The sequence below is a fragment of the Mustelus asterias genome, chromosome 24, assembly GCF_964213995.1.
Source record: "Mustelus asterias chromosome 24, sMusAst1.hap1.1, whole genome shotgun sequence".
Taxonomy (NCBI): domain Eukaryota; kingdom Metazoa; phylum Chordata; class Chondrichthyes; order Carcharhiniformes; family Triakidae; genus Mustelus; species Mustelus asterias.
Genome location: NC_135824.1, coordinates 2,036,943 through 2,052,782, shown reverse-complemented (window position 1 = coordinate 2,052,782; position 15,840 = coordinate 2,036,943). Strand labels below are relative to the sequence as shown.

The 15,840-nt window shown below is 44.8% G+C and overlaps 1 protein-coding gene across 1 annotated transcript in view; it reads left to right on the top strand.

Moving 5' to 3' along the window:
* megf11 (multiple EGF-like-domains 11) overlaps positions 1 to 15,840 on the top strand; it is a 270,326-nt gene that overhangs the window by 211,499 nt on the left and 42,987 nt on the right. Inside the window, exons 11-13 of the mRNA XM_078241895.1 lie at positions 921 to 1,067; positions 4,688 to 4,822; positions 11,876 to 12,004. Of these exons, the coding sequence (XP_078098021.1) occupies positions 921 to 1,067; positions 4,688 to 4,822; positions 11,876 to 12,004 (411 nt within the window). The remainder of the gene's footprint in view (positions 1 to 920; positions 1,068 to 4,687; positions 4,823 to 11,875; positions 12,005 to 15,840) is intronic.

Below are 15,840 nucleotides of genomic sequence, written 5' to 3'. Positions count from 1 at the left end.
GTGAAAACGCCTTCTGCTTTTGTTTGTTTCTGTTCTAAATATATTGTCTATTCTAGAGTAAGGAATTTTAACCCAATCAGTTCCATTGATTTTAGACTTTCAAAGTGAATCTTAATTCCATTGTACTGTCCCCAGTTCAGAGTCTCAGCAATGTTGTTATGGAGCATCCCAAGCTGATAGGGTTCCTAACGATGGTGATCCCTACAGGGGAAAACACCTAACAGAAGTCAGCTGGCCTCCCAGGGCAAGGGGTGGACAATATTGTCCTGTGAACCTTCCGCATCCCAGTGATCATGTGACATCATTCACAAATAGCCAAAAGGAAAATACTGCAAAGCTTGCCGTCTGAAATAAGCAAAAAAAAAAACTGGAAAAATGCAGCAAGCTTCGCCACTTCTCCAGTTCCAGCCTAATGGAACCACTAAACACCTCTTCCCCTGCCCTCCGCTTCCAGAGGGGCCTTTCCCTCCGTGACACACTAGTCTACTTCTCAACCACTCTGATACCTCCTCCCTTTCCTGGGGCACATTTCTGTGCAAACACAAGAGTTGCAGCACCCACCCTTCCACCTCCTCTCTCACTCTGCAAAGCCTCAAAATACTCCTTCCAAGTGAAACAGAGCTTTACTTGCAGTTCTTTCAGTTTAGTACACTGCTGTTTGCTGTTCACAATGTGATCTCTCATTGTGGAGATCACAAGCAGACTGGGTGACAAAACATCTCCGTTCAGTCCGCAAGTACCAGCCCGAGTTTCGGTTGCTTGTCATTTTAATTCTCCGCCTTTCTCCCATGCTGACCTTCTGTCCTTGTCCTGCCACTGTGCTCTAGTGAAGCTCAATGTGGACCAGCACCTTATAATTTCCAAGACCACATTCCCTGTCTTGGTCATTTCTACAGTTGTGCTTCTTATGTCTTTGTCAGGTATTCGCTGTGACAATATGTGTCTGCAGGGGAGCTGGGGTCCAAACTGCTCCATTTCCTGTAACTGTGACAATGGAGGCTCCTGCTCACCTGAGGATGGGACCTGTGAGTGCGCACCTGGATTTCGAGGGGCCATGTGTCAGAGGAGTAAGTACGAAACCGAACCCGGTGGCTTTTTAAATCCTCTTCTCTCCTCCTTTACCCAGTTGGTCTGCATGCATTCTCCCTGGGGAGAGGAAGAAGTCGTTCCCTCTCCCGGATGCCAGCTGAAGACCCCCGGCCTGATCTTCATCACTCTGCTATTGGCAAAGGTGTCTTCAGCTGTCGGCTCTGAAATGCCCTTTCTAAACCTCTCTGCCTCACTCTGCTCCTTTAAGGCACTTCTTAAAATCCATCTCCTTGACTGAACATTTGGTAATCAACCAGTATTTATTTATCTGGCTCTGCGTCAAATTGAATCACTTCCTATGAAGTAACTTGGAGTATTTTTAATACATCAAAGATACTGGTGCATAGACACAGTGTGTGAACATCTCTAACTCCAATAAGATATATGTTTATATATCTTATATATAAGAATCATAATATAATACAGCACAGGGAGCATTCATCCCGGGTCTGTGCCAATATTTCTGACATACGGTTAATCCCACTTTCCCACTGTTTCCCGTATCACTGCTGTTCTTTTCTCCTTCAAATACTTTTCCAATTCCCATTTGAAGACAATGGCTGGATCTATATCCACCGTCCATCATGCGATGCATCCCGAATCCTAACCCCTTGCTGTATTAAAAAGTTTTTCTCATGTCATCACCGCTCGTTCTTTCACCAATCGCCTGAAGTCAGTGTCCTCTAATTAACAAGAATCAGCCAAAGGATGCAATTTCTCTTTATTTGCTCTACCTAAACCCATCATGATGTCAATTTTTTTCTTAGCCTTCTCTGCTCTCAGGAGAGCAACCCCAGCTTCTCCAGTCTCTCCACGTAACTCCAATAACCTCACCCCTGGAAACATTCCAGTAAATCGCTTCAAATCTTCTCAAGTCTTATGTACTTCTTAGAGTGTGATGCCAATCTGGGGCTGAGCTAGTGTCTGATATTGCTTTGATATGACATCTTGCCTCTTGTAATCCAGCCCTATATAAAGTCCAAGATTCTATTTGTTTCAGTAAAGGCTTAGTTATGAAAGAAAAATGTATGTCTGGGCATTGCTACAGGGCCATAAACAAACTGTCTTTTCAAGTCACAAATGACAAGAGGCCGCAGCTTTAGATCTTTCCCGCCAGCTCAGGAGAGCAAGAATTGCTGTTAGAAATGATACAGGCACTAATAAACTCGACATAACTCTTCACAAGAGATAAGTTTCTGCTTTGGGAATCTTCTCAAAAACACGGCCCGATCTTACCGCCACGCTCCCACTGCAGCGAAGACGGCGAATTAGGCAAGAAGCCAAATCTCCATTCACTGCAGCAGGATGGGAAAATCCCGCTGGTGAGGACGGCCGGAAAATTCCAGCCACAGAGGGTGAAATCACATTGTTACGACATCATAGAAAACTCGAAACAGCTTACGTGTATTTTGTGCATTTCAGGTTAAGTACAACAGACGGTTTGTACATAGTGAGGCCTTGCAATCAGCTAGATAAAGTTAAAGTACAACTTGATTTGTTTTTTGATGGTGATAAATATGAGTCAGGACAAATAAATATTGGCTAGGACACTGCAAAACTCTCGTCAAGACATAGAAACTTGGAGCAGGAGGAGGCCATTCGGCCTTTCGAGCCTGCTCCCCCATTCAGAATGATCATGGATGATCCTCTATCTCAACTCCATTCTCCCGCACTCTCCCCATATCCTTTGGCACCTTTAGTGTCTAGAAATCTATCTATGTCCTTCTTAAGTACAGTGATTTGGCCTCCACAGCTTCTTGCCGTAGAGAATTCCACAGGTCCACCACCCTTTGAGCGAAGAAGTTTCTCCTCATCTCAGTCCTAAATAGCCAACCCCATATCCTGAGACTGTGACCCCTTGTTCTAGACCCTCCCCCAGCCAGAGGAAACAACATTCCTGCATCCAGTCTGTCCAGCCCTGTCAGAATTTTATACGATTCAATCAGATTCCCTCACATTCTCCTAAATTCCAGTGACTATAGGCCCAGTCGACCCAATCTCTCCTCAAATGACAATCCTGCCATCCCAGGAATGAATCTGGTGAACCTTCGCCGCACTCCCTCTGTGACAAATATTTCCTTTCTTAAGTAAGGAGACCAAAACTGCACACTGTTCTCCAGGTTTGGTCTCACCAAGGCCCTGTACCGCTGCAGTAAGACATCCTTTCTCCTGTACTCAAGTCCTCTTGCAATGAAGGCCAATATACCATTTGCCTTTCTAACTGCTTGCTGTACCTACATGCTTGCTTTCAGTGACTGGCGTACAAGGACACCCAGATCCCTTGGTATGTCACTGTTTCCCAATCTGTCATCATTTAAATTATGCTGTTTCTCCATCCAAAGTGGATAACTTCAAACTCACCCACATTACGCTGCGTCTGCCATGTGTTTGCCCACTCACTCAACTTGTCTAAATCACCTTGAAGCCTCAAAACATCTTCCTCACCACTCACATTCCCACCAAGTTTGTGTCATCAGCGAACTTGGAAATATTACATTTGGCCCCATCGTCCAAATCATTGATGTATATTGTGAATAGCTGGGGTCCAAGCACTGATCCATGCGGGACCCCACTAGTCAATGTCTGCCACTTCGAAAAAGACCCATTTATTCCTGCTCACTGTTTCCTGTCTGCTAACCAATTCTCAATCCATGCCTATATATTACCCCCAATCCCATTTGCTTTAATATAGCACACTAATCTCTTACGTGAGACTTTGTCAAAAGCTTTCTGAAAATCCAAATACACCACATCCACTGATTCACCCTTATCTATTCTACTAGTTACATTCTCAATAAACTCCAGTGGGTTTGTCAAACATGATTTCCCTTTCATAAATCCATGCTGATTTTGTCTATTCTTGTTGATAATTTCTAAGTGTCCTGTTATCACATCCCTTAGATTCTAGCATTTTCCCTACTATTGATGTTTGGCTAACCGGTCTGTAATTTCCCTGTTTTCTCCCTCCCTCCATTTTTAATTAGCAGCGTTACATTTGCCACACTCCAATCTGCCGGGACTGTTCCAAAATCTACAGAATGTTGGAAGATGACAACCAGCGCATCTGTTTCCATGGCCACCACCTTTAGCACCCTGGGATGTAGATTGCCCCAAGGGCCTCAACTGGAGCATGGACAGTCTTTGTGTCCCAGGCCTTGTCCAGCCCATCATTGTGTGTTTGTGTTGGGGGGAACCTGGGGTCAATCCCCTCCCTGCAGTTCCATGCCCCCCCCCCCACTCCCCTCACTAGTGAGGGAGCGTAACATTCTGGCCCTGGGGTGAGATTCGGGCTCAGTGGTGGAAGTTGATATCACTGAACAATGCTGACACTCCAAGGGCAAACTGTCCGGGAATCACAATCCCATTGCCAGTGATTGTGTCTATTCACGATAATGAGGAGAGAATCAGATGTTTGCCTCACTAGGAGAGTCTCACTGAGAACCAACTTTGACACTTAATCAACTGATTTCCATTTTGGCCATGCAGAAAAAAATGTTGATTGGTAATTTCTGAGAAATATTTTAGAAAGAGAGGAATTTGAGAAGGTTTAATTGGTGTATTTTGTTTAACTGTCTGAGCTACTTTGACTTTCTTTCAGTCTGTTCCCCTGGATTTTATGGCCATCATTGCAACCAGGCTTGTCCCCAGTGTGTGCACAGTAACGGACCATGTCATCATGTCACAGGCCACTGTGATTGCTTGTCAGGATTCATGGGTTCCCTCTGCAATCAAGGTAATGTCTTGAATATGTCAGAGCCACATGTGTAACAATAGGAGATGATGAGGCCTTTACGCTAGTGTAAAAAGTCAAGTCACTATATTAGGATCTTCTATTACTCAGTGCTCCTGGGAGAGAAATCCGCAACCTCCAGAGTACAGCAGGGCTAGGGATTGGGATAGTCACAGCGGTAGACTGTCTGAATATGAACCTACACCCTGCCACTGGGATAAAACACTATGGTCGCAATTTTACCAACGTTCCTTCGACTGTCAGGTTGACTGAAAACCGGTCTGTGTCTCTCCAGATATAAGAGTTTTAACAACACCAGGTTAAAGTTCAACAGGTTTATTTGGTAGCAAATGCCATTAGCTTTCAGAGCGCTGCTCCTTCGTCAGATGGACGAAGGAGCAGCGCTCCGAAAGCTAATGGCATTTGCTACCAAATAAACCTGTTGGACTTTAACCTGGTGTTGTTAAAATTCTTACTGTGTTCACCCCAGTCCAACGCCAGCATCTCCACATCATCTCTCCAGATGCACAGTCGAGTTTTCAGAGCAGATTCTCCTGCACTCAGTTCACCGAGAATCTGGACTGTGGTTTGTGCCAAAACTCTGACAGGGCGGGGCCGGCAAGACCGGCACAACGGGGATCGGGGCGCCATCTTGTAAAGGAATTAAATTCTCCTCCCACTTCCCTCCCCCCTACACACACACACACCCATAAGAGGTGACCCTCCAACTTGGAGGCATCGGGGCTCTCCCCCACCCCCACAACCGTAGCAGTATTGTGGGCACTCTTTCACTCTTCACCGCCCCCCCCCCCCCAGCCCCTACCAGGCATCGCCAACCTCCCTCCCCCTCACTGCTCTCACTCCCCGTAACGAGAATCTCATATCCTGACTCTCTCAGGACTTTGTGCCCGCATCATCGTTTCTGCCCCATGTCTGTCTGCTTTTCGATACTCTGTACTTGCTGAATCAAAAGTCAGGAATGTAATTTGCTTTCTTCACTAAACTCTGATATTTACTCATGAAACCTCGTTCCAGTATTTAGAATCATACGACCTATTGTTGGTGCCTTGGAAGAGCTATTGGATTAGTCCTGCTCTCCTGTTTTTTCTGGACATTTCTAAACTGGGTGCTCCTGCAGGTGGGAGTCGCTTTAGCTCAGTGCCTGGGCAACTGGCTCGTGATCAGAGTGACGCAAACAGAACAGGTTCAATTCCCGCACTGGCTGAGGTTATTCATAAAGGCCCCACCTTCTCAACCTTGTCACTCTTTATTGACTTTTAGAATTATTTACAAATGTACATTAAAGGGTTCAAGATGGGCGCTGTCTCCATGCTTGCTCGGATACTGGGCTCTGTCCAACACTCAGCTGACTTTGTGCTCTTTTACATCACTGTGTGGGGTGGTTCTGTGCTACATTAACCTATATGTGCCAGACCCTTGTCACGCAGGTGGAAATTAAAATGCAGGAAGTGGGGTGCAGTAAAAAGCAGAATAAAATATTTAACTCCGGCCTGATCATTCTGGCCTCAGCTGAGGGCTGGTCTCTTCCCCCATGGTTAGGTCGCTGTGTTGCAGTGTTATGTGATACACAGTGTACGTCAATGATATGGGAGTCTTTCCTTACTGTCTGTATAGTAAGACACTGTTTGAGGCATGGCACAGAGATCCCAGTGGTGTGTTCCACAACAATCCTAGTCACTGAAGGCCTCGTTGTATCTGTGTTTTTCCTCTGTCTGTGACCGATGGAAGAGTTGGTGGGTTTCTCTGGAGATTTTACTCTCCGAGGAGCTATCCTTGTAAACCACTTTCAATTTAAATAAGTTTGACTAAGATGACTTAAGCAAAAAGTACTGTTCAAAGTTGATGTAATGATCCAATCGATGCTGCCTCACTGCTGGAGTCAAATTCCTCTGAGTTTATAAAGGCCGTTTCATTTTGCCAAGGTGGCCTGGACTTTGGCAGCTCCAAAGTGTGGTGAAGTTGGGCAGCAACTTTATTATGTTCACCTGCTAATCCTGCTGAATGATGCATCAATCTGTGATTGTCCTGGTACGTCACCTTTTAAGGAGTTTAGAGGTTCTCCTGTATTTGTGTCTGTGCTCTGGAGTCTGCATCCTCAAAACCGATTTGCCCCTTCCCAGTCTGGATGTTCCCATCCATTTCCTATAGTTCCGAGGTAGTTTTGCAATGTGCGTCAGGCAGTGGAACCTCATTAGGCAGTGAGTGTGAGATGGCGAATCGGGGCTGTGATAATATAACCCAATTCCTGACGTATGTTTCCGAATATAATGAGATGAAGCATCGACAGCAACACATGTCGGATTATCTCTTTGATTTCTTTCTCTGAAAGGCTTAATTTTGTTCCCTAGGCACTTTACCTGAATTCAGGGCTATGCTCGTTAGTAACTTTAATTGCAAGTTTCTCTGATTCCTCAACTTTTTCCAAAAATATTTGATTTACCCAATTCCATGAAGTTTTTATCCAAAGTCATTAAACATGAATTAAATATAGATTAATGCAGCGAATCCCCAGTGCAGTTAAAAAGCAGCGGTGTATTATCAAATGAATCATCTGAAGAAGGATTTGATGTGCTTTGCTCTGCTGTGGAACTCCTGTCGTCTGCAACTTAAAACGAGATCTCTTAATTGACTGAGGGCATAATCTAAGAAATGATTGGTCTTGGGGCCAATTTGATAGTTGGATCAGGAGGCTGAAAAGAGTGTGTATCACCTGCAAACTGGATACTGATAACTAAAAGGAGGATCACAGAGAAAGTTTTCCCCAAAAGTTCGATAGTTTTGAGGACTAAGTATATAACAACCCATTAAACTGTTCAAAGTTTACACTGTTAAATAAAAGTCCCACAAAAGGCAATAAACAGAGGGTAATGCACATCTGAGATTTATAAATCATTGAGTACCCAACTAGGAGTGTAACAAGATAGTTACATAATTAAAGAGTTCAAATAGCTAATATACTGAATATTCAACACAATCTGATTGATGTTGTCATGTTTAGATATATATTGGCCGCGATTTAGTGGCCCCCCTATCCGCAGACACAAATTCCGTATTGGCTGCTAAATCTCCTAAAGACGGTGCCCCGATCGCGGTGGAGCCGGCCTTGCCGACTCTATCAGGCCCTGTCCCACCAGACTAACGACACAAACCACACCCCAGATTCTGTTTGCACTGAGTGCCAGAAACGCTGGAGAGAAAACTCGGCTGTGCATCTGGAGAGATACACACCATTCTTAGTCTGAAACTGACACACTGACAAATTTTGTGAAAATTCCGGCCATTGTATCTGAGAGCACTTATTTTTTTGAATCATTGTTTTCAAGTTTCTCTCGTTCTCCATTCCCGAAAACATTGATTCCCATCACAGTTCCAGTGCCACTTTTAACTCTCATTTGATTGTCTCAGCTGTAGGCAACTTCAAAGCAGCTAAATGCTTTTCAGTTCCGCTTTTCTGTAAATATTGCAATCAGGACAATGGGGGGGATACTTGAGATGTATTCAAGTATGAAAGAAAAAGGTAAACTAACACAGCTGACTGGAGGCTGTGTAAAACCATTAAGCTGTCAATCAAATGAGAGTTAAGGGACTGGACCGAAATTGAATGGAAACAAAGGTTTTCAGAGAGTTTGAAGGCATTTCAAAGGCTCTTAGCTTTCTATGAAGGCTCAGAAGCTTGAAACAAATGCTGTGTTAAAGCAATGAGGCTGAATGAACAGCTATGGAGATAGGAATTTCCCTCCTGGTGAAAGTGACTGACTTACTTCAGTCAGAGGATTGAAAGGGGTTTTCTCACATCTGTCGCTTCCTAGAAAGAGAAAGGGGAACCGCTTCTGCTGAATGGAGTGCAGCTGATTGAAGTGAGCAGGGAACTGTTTTCGAGGACAGAGACAATAATGAATATTTTACCCCAGGACGGTGTCTGAATTCACCACACTGAAACTGAACAACACCTTTCCCAGGGCGAGAAGGGGCAATCCAGCCACAAGACCCCCATTCCAGGGGAGAGTGCCAAGGTCAAACCTTTGCTCCCAACCCGAGCCCACCCAACCCTTGGGGGCTCCTCCCTCTGCAGCCTGGCAGCAGCAGAGAGGCCCATGGGCACTGGACCCTGTGCCAAGGTGTCAGGGGGCAGTGCACTGGTGGCACTGCAAAGGAGCAGGGCCTGAAGGGGGCCTGAGGGGAGGACATTTGGGCTGGGTACCCTCAGGCCTTTGTGGTGTTGGTTGGGGATTGGGGTTTGGGGGGAAATAGATTACCTCTGTGCTCTCCTGCCAGTGGGGGTTTCACCATTTGTTTTTTTTGGGGGGGGGGACAGTGCGCCCCAATCTCTGGCCAGCGGGTTTGCTTGTGACGCATACATTTGCATCTTTCAGATGGTGAATCCCAACTGACAGATGCTGCCAGTGCCAGAGAGATGGTGCCAGTTTGGGTGGATCACGCCCAAAAGCTCAGACATACACCCCCCCAACCCCCCCACCCCCCAAAAAAATACACAGGATTTAACAAACAAGTCAATAACATCAACCACAAAACAGTTTATTTTAAATGACAACACGCGACTGGGGAGAAACACAGCCAAATAAAACAGAGATCGACACATTTCAATGTTGGACTCCACTCTACAGGAAGGATGTTGAGGCAATGGAGAGGATTCAGCCTGGAATGAGGAAACCCAAATATAAAGAGAAACTTTATATTTTCTCCTTGGAGAGACGTAGGATGAGAGGAGACCTAATAGAGGTATATAAGATGTTGAGAGGCATAGATCGGGTGGACTCTCAGAGGCTTTTTCCCAGGGTGGAAATGGCTGCTACGAGAGGACACAGGTTTAAGGTGCTGGGGGGTAGGTACAGGGGAAATGTTAGGGGTAAGTTTTTCACACAGAGGGTGGTAGGTGAGTGGAATCGGCTGCCGTCAGTGGTGGTGGAGGCAAACTCAATGGGGTCTTTCAAGAGACTCCTGGATGAGTACATGGGACTTAATAGGATGGAGGGTTATAGGTAGGTCTAGAAGGTAGGGATATGTTCGGCACAACTTGTGGGGCCGAAGGGCCTGTTTTGTGCTGTCGTTTTTCTATGTTTCTATGTTTCTAAACTTCGATAATTAAGGCTATTTTCATTGGAACACCAGAGATTAAAGACCATTTAACAGAATGTTTCTAAAATTATGACAGGATAGAACAGTGTCAATAGAAATTGGCTGTCTTCAATGATAGGAGATTCTAGAACGAGTGGGCATAAGCATAAGATTCAAATAAAAAATTTAGAGCAAGACATGACAAATGTTTTTATGCAGAGTATTGCGAGGCTATGGAATGAGAGATCAGAGACCCTGGAAATGTTTCCCTATTGAACATACGCATTAGGAGAAGGTGGAGGCCACTCGGCCCCTTGATCCTGCTGCACCATTCAATGACTGATTTGATTGTGACCTCAACTCTGCACCCCCTCGCCTCCGATAACCTGTATGAACGTCTGAACGGGTTGGATAGTTTGTCGAAGAGAAAAGGAAATCTGGGAACAGAATAATTGGCGGTGTGAAAATGAACATTATCGCTAACTACTCGGACTGCATTGTCAATTCTGTGCAATTTTTTTTGGACTGAACTTGCTGCTCTCATTCATTTCTCTGCTCTCTCTCAGTCATTCTCTTCCCTCAGATACTTTGTGACAGCTTGCTGAGTTGGCAATCCTAGCACGTGACTGCATTTTTTGATATTTGCTCAAATATGCCTGCCCTCATCTGCCCTTTGACCATTCCTCTGCACTGCGCTTCCCCGGGAATTCACTGGCCGCTTTCTCAGGCTTCTGTTTCACACTGAAATACTTTTGATTACACCTGTGAATGCCCTTGGCAGTCAGGAGCACAGAGACACACACATATGCACACACACATGCACACACACACACACACACACATGCACACACACACGCACACACACACGCACACACACACACACACACACACACACACATGCACAAGCTGCTTTCCAGAATACAGAGTGATGTTCCTTTTGCTTTGCTGCTTTGCATTTTGGAGGCAATAGGTTGCCAATGCTGTGAGCATGAAATTCACAATCTTTCCAACACTGATTTCCTCACAGCACTGGGCTTCAAACAGGTTAAAAAAAAAAGCTCTTTCCTCTCATTTAACCTTGACTACCTCTTGGTCAAGGGGGAAATAGCATAAAACAGCCCTCGATACTGCTCTCATGCATTTGTTGGCAGCCAGAGGCAAGCAGCGATGGTTATGTTTGCCTAATCCCTTGGCCAGGAGAAATGTTTATGGGGTAGAGAAACCTGGAATGCAGAACAGAAAAACTGGAGTAACTTACAAAAAATAAAATCCAGCAAAGCACAAAATGTACTGCAAATTGCAGCAGCTACTTGTGGAAAAGCATCATGTACCCGACTCAAAGATTAACTCTCCAAGATGCTGCCAGACCTGCTTTCATTTTCTGTTTCTAATAATAATAATGTTTCTGGACAAGGTCGTTAATAAAAGGTTAAAATACTTACAGAAATGGAAGGTGCACTTGTGTTATATTTTATTGGCAATTAAAGGGGTAACAGTGTCTGTTACTGATTTGCTATTTTTTGATTCTAGAAATGCTAGGAATTTCTGATTATTTCCAAGTGCGGCTGTTCCTTCACAGGAGGAAGGAAGGGAAGAGATTTTTAAAAGGCTTCTTCAGGCTTCACAACTTACTGCCAGTCAGTGCCGGGAATTTCCCCAGCTCCCCCTACTCCACCCCATTTAAACCGCACTTCCGAGGCCCAGGAACTGGGACGGAGGGAGGACTGTGAGTGAACCAGATGCAGGAATAGGGAGGGGTAGGAATTGAACCAGGAATGGGACAGGAAGCAGAGGTTGGATCTGGGGTGGGAGAGAGAACTGGTCAAAGGCAGGATTGAGATTGGGAGCAGGGACTAGGAATCTCGAAGCCTTTAATAAGTCATTTTGTTCAGCTAAGGTGACCTTGCCTGTTAGCATGATGTTAATGTACTTGTCTGAATTTTGTTTTCCTTTCTAAAGTATGTGCGAGTGGAAGATTTGGAAAGAACTGCTCTGGAATTTGTTCCTGTTCAAACAACAGCACCTGTAATCCTATCGATGGATCCTGTCAGTGTTTCCCAGGCTGGATCGGGAAGGATTGTTCTCACAGTAAGTGATAGAAAAATTTGCATTTATACAGTGCTGCCTCAACTCTCTGTAATGTCTCAAAACGTGGAGATGCCGGCGTTGGACTGGGGTAGCGATGTTGTCAGACTTCTTACTGTCTCAAAACAACAGCAGATCACCCCAGATTCCCCTCTCACACACAAACTGTGGCAAATCACTGGAGATGTGCAAGACCACTCCAGATTCTCTCTCACACTGTAAACTTTATAAGACGTTGGCTAAATATTTTAAGTGCACATTGGCAGAGTTCCCAATTTCCATTGTCAAAACATTGGCTCATTTTCTGAAACATTGTTGAAATTGGCTGTAAAAGTGCAGGAGATCAGCAAATTGATTTTACAGTCAGTGAGGGAGTTGGAAGAACATGCTCAGAAAATCCCGAGAACTGATATTTTATTAGCTGGGAGAAATATTGAAAGCTGTGCTATCCAACAGTCACTTTGTGCCAGCCTCAATAGCTGCAGCCTGATGGGGGGGGAGAATCACTTTCAGAAAGGGACTGTCTCAAAACCTCCCAATCTCACTCCAAATAACTGACCAAGCAGACGGGGGCTGGAATTCTCCGACCTTGCCCACGACAGGGATTTTCCAGTCCCGCTGCACCGAATGGAGTTTGAGCTGAGCGAACAATGTTCTGTTCTCGCTGACAGCGGTAGTGGGGTGAACAAGATCATAGAATCCCAGCCAGGATGTTTGGAGAGATAGTTTAATTTTTATTTTCTGTTCTATATTAATGTCATGCTCGATTATTTACAGAGATGATTTGTTTCTTGTAGTTTTACTTTAAGAATCTGCAAAAGGGAAAGTTCACTCATCAGTCAGTTTAAGCTGTCGGTTTGAAATTTGTCAAGGTTTATCTGGAGCCAGTCTGTAGAAAGGACAGCGGAAACCAAACCTGGTGCATCACATCTTCCTGAGCTCAATTCTTTCCTGCTCTCAGGATTGTACCAGACCAAAGATCAGGGTGTTATGACAGTGGTTAGCACTGCTGCCTCACAGCGCCAGGGACCCGGGTTCGATTCCCAGCCTGGGTCACTGTCTGTGCGGAGTCTGCACATTCACCCCATGTCTGCGTGGGTTTCCTCCGAGTGCTCCAGTTTCCTCCCACAGTCTGAAAGACGTGCTGGTTAGGTGCATTGGCCATGCTAAATTCTCCCTCGGTGTACCCGAACAGGCGCCGGAGTATGGCAACTAGGGGATTCTCACAGTAACTTCATTGCAGTGTCAATGTGACACTACTTGTGACACTAATAAACTTTAAAAAACTGTGTGTGCAGAGCCACACAGAGAGACCTGCAGGCACATTTACACACACACTTTGGTTACAGATTTTAAAATGTCACATACAGATCATCACATGACAGGGAGTAGCCAGTGAGCGAACAAAATGCTTCATTGGGTGAAACCGAAAATTAAAATGCTTCATGTTTCTTGCAGAAAATATTCCTCATAATTTTGACCATCACTAGATATTGATGGCTTGTTTCTTGGCGTGATCTATAATGTGGAGGACAAGCGGCAGTGGGCTGGGAATGATTGACACTGAGTGATAAAGAGATGTCAGTTACTGAAAATCCTGACTAATTGGAAACAGTTACATATTTGGATTGTTAGCATTTACTTTAAACACGGAATAGGAGCGATACTTTCTACTCATGTTACAATAATGCAACTGCGAATGTGTAATGTGGATCAAAGCTCCCACATTAGTGTGTTTTAAATTTGTTTAATTACCCTGAAATTTCCAGCAACTTTTCCATTTCTGTGTCACAGGATTGGGCAATTGTTGTGATTGGATGAATCTAGTGTCTGGAGTGTTTCCTGGTCTGCTTTTCTTCCAATAAATTGATGAGTTTCTTCCATCGACATGTTTCAAACTTCTGATCAGATTCCTTTCCCCCGGAGGAGCTCGAACCCCAGATCACCGCCCGCGCCCCCGCCCACCTCCCAAATTATACCAACAACACTCACTGTCTCGATAACGTTGTTAGAAATAAAACAAAACACACAAGGGTTCATCAAAATTGTGAATATTGGCAATAGATTCATTGACATTAACAGTGAATCACGATGAGTGAATCTTTATTCTCTCTTTGAGGTTTCTTTCTTTTTGAAGTGATTCATAAATTGAAATGAAATGAAAATATCAAAGGCTCACTTCAACTGTGATCCAGAAAGCCCTTATTCATGTTTTTACTGTTTGCCAATGAACTCTCTGTTCGAAACAAGATGAGACCATTTATCCTCTGCGAGTGAGGTCGGAGAATCCAGACCTATATTTTTGTCCCACATCCCTCAATATCTATTGGCTATCAAAAATCTATCAATCTCAGATTTCAGGCTGGTAATTGGTCGAGCATCAATTATTGTTTGCTGAATTGAGAATTCCAAACTTGTACCACTCTCTGGTTGGAGAAATGTTTCTCACTTCACTCCTGGAAAGAGTGGCTGTCTCTAGCTTTTCATTCTTAGACTGTGCCCCCTCGACCTAGGGTCAGATTTTTGTGAAGAAGTTGGAAACAGGAGCCGGGGAAGTTACCAATTCCGAAAACCCGTCTCTTGTTGAGGAGGCTCCTTCCTGCCGTATTTTCATTCCAGGGAGGCAGGGACAGAATGGATTCAGCCTCGCAGCCGCCAGGGACAGACCCAAGGCAGTCATGGGGGCGGGCAGACGGCAAAGCTCGCAGGTCTGTAAGGCCAGCCTCTGTCCACTGGGACTGACCATTTGACATCATGAATGTCAGAACTTCACACTTCAACTACGGTTAACCCAACAGCTCAGCTAAATTTAGCTCTAAGCAGGCAGTGTTTACACAACCGAAGAGGGGAGTGATGCCTTTGCTTGAATGATATCCTTATTACTTTGTATCCACCAGATCTTTCTTTGAAGAGTTTTTTTTTCAATGCCTGTTGGTTTATTCACACACACAATTAAGAGATGTGAGGTGGATGATAGCACCTTGTCGCTCGTTGATAGTATGAATGGCTCTGATTAATTGACAGTTTTATGAAAATGTAATCCGGAGGAAATGTTGAATGGCTGTTTCTGTTTTTGTTCCAACTCAGGACTAGCTGCACCGCCCCACCCCACCCCCCCCCTCCCCCAAGCCCCCCACATCTACTAACAACATAAACCTCCATGTGGGTGGTTTGAAATGCCCACCCCTGGAATGGAGCTGGCAGGAGTGGGAGTGCCATGGGCAGGATCGCTAACTGAACCCTCATCCTGTGCCAGTAAAAATTCCTGTAAATAAGAATGGGGCAGGAATCCTGGAATCGGATCCCATACATCATTTTTAAAGGTCCTTGACTCAAGTAACCCCATGAAGATCCCTGGGCCTTCAGCTCCCCAGTCAATGGCAGTACTTTCCCCTTAACCTTCTAAATTCCAGCAAATACAACCCTAGTTTGCGTAATCTCTCCTTGTCTTTTAACAGGTGGAGCTCGGGTATCATTCTGAGAAACCCATTCCTCACTCCATACAGAGACAAAATGTCCTTTCTAAGATGCGGTGCCAAGAACTGCTCACACTGACCCAGGTCTAACCAGGGCTTTGTATCGTTGTGGCATGACTTGTACCCCTTTGTGTTTTAGCCCACTCGATATAAAGACCAGCATTCCATTAACCTTCTTGATGACTATCTGTGCCTGCCCTTGATGCTTTATGATTTAAAGACCCTTTGGGCTGCCTCTGTTCCTGGCCTTTCACCATTTACAAGGTCCTCTCTTCTATCCGTGTGACGTTAAAGCCTCATATTTGACTGCATTAAAATTCATTCGCCACAATTTAACCCATTGATTTACTCTGTTAATATCAC